The sequence below is a fragment of the Antrostomus carolinensis genome, unplaced genomic scaffold, assembly GCF_000700745.2.
Source record: "Antrostomus carolinensis isolate BGI_N321 unplaced genomic scaffold, ASM70074v2 scaffold43080, whole genome shotgun sequence".
Lineage (NCBI taxonomy): Eukaryota > Metazoa > Chordata > Aves > Caprimulgiformes > Caprimulgidae > Antrostomus > Antrostomus carolinensis.
Genome location: NW_010291402.1, coordinates 589 through 2,959, shown reverse-complemented (window position 1 = coordinate 2,959; position 2,371 = coordinate 589). Strand labels below are relative to the sequence as shown.

The following is a 2,371-nucleotide window of genomic DNA, read 5'->3' as shown; positions in this document are numbered from 1 at the left end:
CATCTTGACCACCAGGTACAGCCTCCCTGCACCACACAGCATTGCTCCTATTTGTGTCCCAGCCTGGACATGAGCTTTCTATGTTCCTATCCCATAGCACCAGCTACCAGGAAAAGCAAGAACTACACCCACCTCCATGCCAGGCCCAACAAATACAACCTAAAGATCACAGACACCCAACAGTCCTGTGTGGGACCACGTCCACTTAATGCTGGCCCTGTCTGAAATGATCCTCTTAAAGCATAACCCCCTCCTCGGGGGGTGAAATGAGGCTGATTCTCCAGAAAGCTGGTTAGATGCAGCTCTTTCCTGACCCTCAGCTTCATCCCCAGGGTGTCAGCGCTGCAGGAAGCAATCCCAGAGCCCATGGACCGAGGGAGGATGCTCCGAAGCAAAGCACTGAAGCAGGATGACAGCTCCTGGGAGAGGGGACAGCTGGTACATGGTCTGGTCTGGTGCATTCTCATCACGGGGGTGTCTCTCGTCACTAATGAGCAGAAGGCAGCGTGACTTGGTGCACCCAGGTCCTGCCTGTGCACCCAGCACTGGGAGAAAAGATCAGCAGAGACGAGCTCAGGTCCCAGCAGCAGAGCCAGAGACACTGAGCAAGGCAAATCCAACATCAGGCACCTGGTGAAGGTGGCTGCACAGACCCTCAGGTGTGTTTTCAAGTGAAGATGAGCAGAGCCAACAAAATCAGGTCAACTTTTACAGGACATCTGCAAAACCTCTCCTCATTGCACTGCCCAGAGGGACCTGGGGGCCACCCTTTGGACCACCAGGATATGTTTCCCTGAGGCCTTCTGGGACCAAACAAGGAAGATGTGGAGAATCACTGTGAGGACTTTCTATTTTGAGTCATGGGATCACTCCCTGAACAAGACCTTTTCTATGGGTGTAAAAGGAGAAGGCTACAGACAAGAAGACAGTTGGGAAATGGAGGGGGAACAGACCCAAACCCAACAGCATCACACAACCAAGGCCTCTTCCAGCAGAACCTTCCAGAAAGAGATTTAACAATGTCCCTACCATCCCCACCCTGCTGCTCTTCAGGCTTCAAAGACATTGGCCAAATTCCTGCTACGAGGAGGAATCACCCAGGCTGAGTGACGATGGGGACATCCCACCCACTCCAGTGCTACTTGTGCAACCGAGCGTACACCAGAAACGCCACAGCTGAAATCACAGCCATGCCCACAGCTGGAATGATGTATGGCAGGGACATCCCATCGCTGTCCCCTGAAGGGACTTTGGCCTGAGAGGAGCAGCTCACAGTGCTCAAGTCAAAATCTGGAGGGTTTCCAAGGGGATCAGCTCCATCTCGGGGGTCACTACCTGCCCTGAGCTGAGTGCTGGGGTAATGGTCCACACAGACCTCATGGGTGCCCAGGGAGGTGCTGTTCCAGCTCGGAGGTGGATGGGAAGCTCTGCTTGCTCCACCTGCCTCATCTCCCCCGGGGTCTTCACGAGGCACTGGAGCTGGGCATCCCAAGAAGACTCTGGACTGTGCTTCTCCTGAGCTTGAGCTTTCCGTGCTCACCATGAGTGGGTCACTGCTGAAGGTGAGACTATTTGACACCCCAGAATAGGGGTCTCTGGGCTCCTGAGAGCTCGAGCATCTGCCAGCTGCCTCTGGGCTCTCCCCATCCATGGAGAGGAGGACACCTGGCTTGCTGAGCTCCACATCCTTCTCCATGTTGTTGCAAGATTCCCAGATGCTCGTGGCAGAGCTCACCCGGCATGGTGTCTTCCCAGACACACCTTCAAAGCTTCCTGCAACGGTTGGGAGAGGGTTCACCGAGGCCTGGAGCACCTTTGGGAGACAATGAGAGGGGCTGGGTGCCACAGGGATCACCTGTTCAACCTGGTCTTGGGCACCTACATCACACAAAAAGCCCACTTCAGCACTAAACCACCACATCTCCAGCCAGCACCAGCAAGGTTGGGTCACTGGTAACTCCCAGGGCTGGAAGAGTGAGAGGAGCAGGGAGGTGTTGGGGCTCTGGGGGGGGGGGGCTCTGGGATTTGGGGGAGATATGGGAAGGAAGGAAGAGGAGACAAGCAGGGAGGAGCAGGGTGGAAAGAGGCAACTGGAAGACAGGAGACTGACTGGCGAGTCAAGGAGGGGAAATAAGGAGTCAAAGCCCAATGTCTATAAATAGCTGAAGTGTGGGGGCCAAATGGATGGGGCCGGGCTCTTCTCAGTGGTGCCCAGTGACAGGACAAGGGGCAATGGGCACAAACTGGGACACCAGAAGTTCCAGACAAACTGAAGGAAAAACTTGTTTCCTGTGAGGGTGTTGGAGCCCTGGGACAGGCTGCCCAGAGAGGGTGTGGAGTCTCCATCTCTGGAGATGTTCCAAACCCACCT

At 55.2% G+C, this 2,371-nt stretch overlaps 1 protein-coding gene across 1 annotated transcript in view; it reads right to left on the bottom strand.

The window, feature by feature from the left end:
* Positions 1-1,138: 1,138 nt before the first annotated feature.
* LOC104531296 (uncharacterized) overlaps positions 1,139-2,371 on the bottom strand; it is a gene marked incomplete at its 5' end in the record, with an annotated part of 1,713 nt that continues 480 nt past the window's right edge. The window contains one exon of the mRNA XM_010176150.1: positions 1,139-1,813. Coding sequence (XP_010174452.1) covers positions 1,139-1,813 — 675 coding nt within the window. The remainder of the gene's footprint in view (positions 1,814-2,371) is intronic.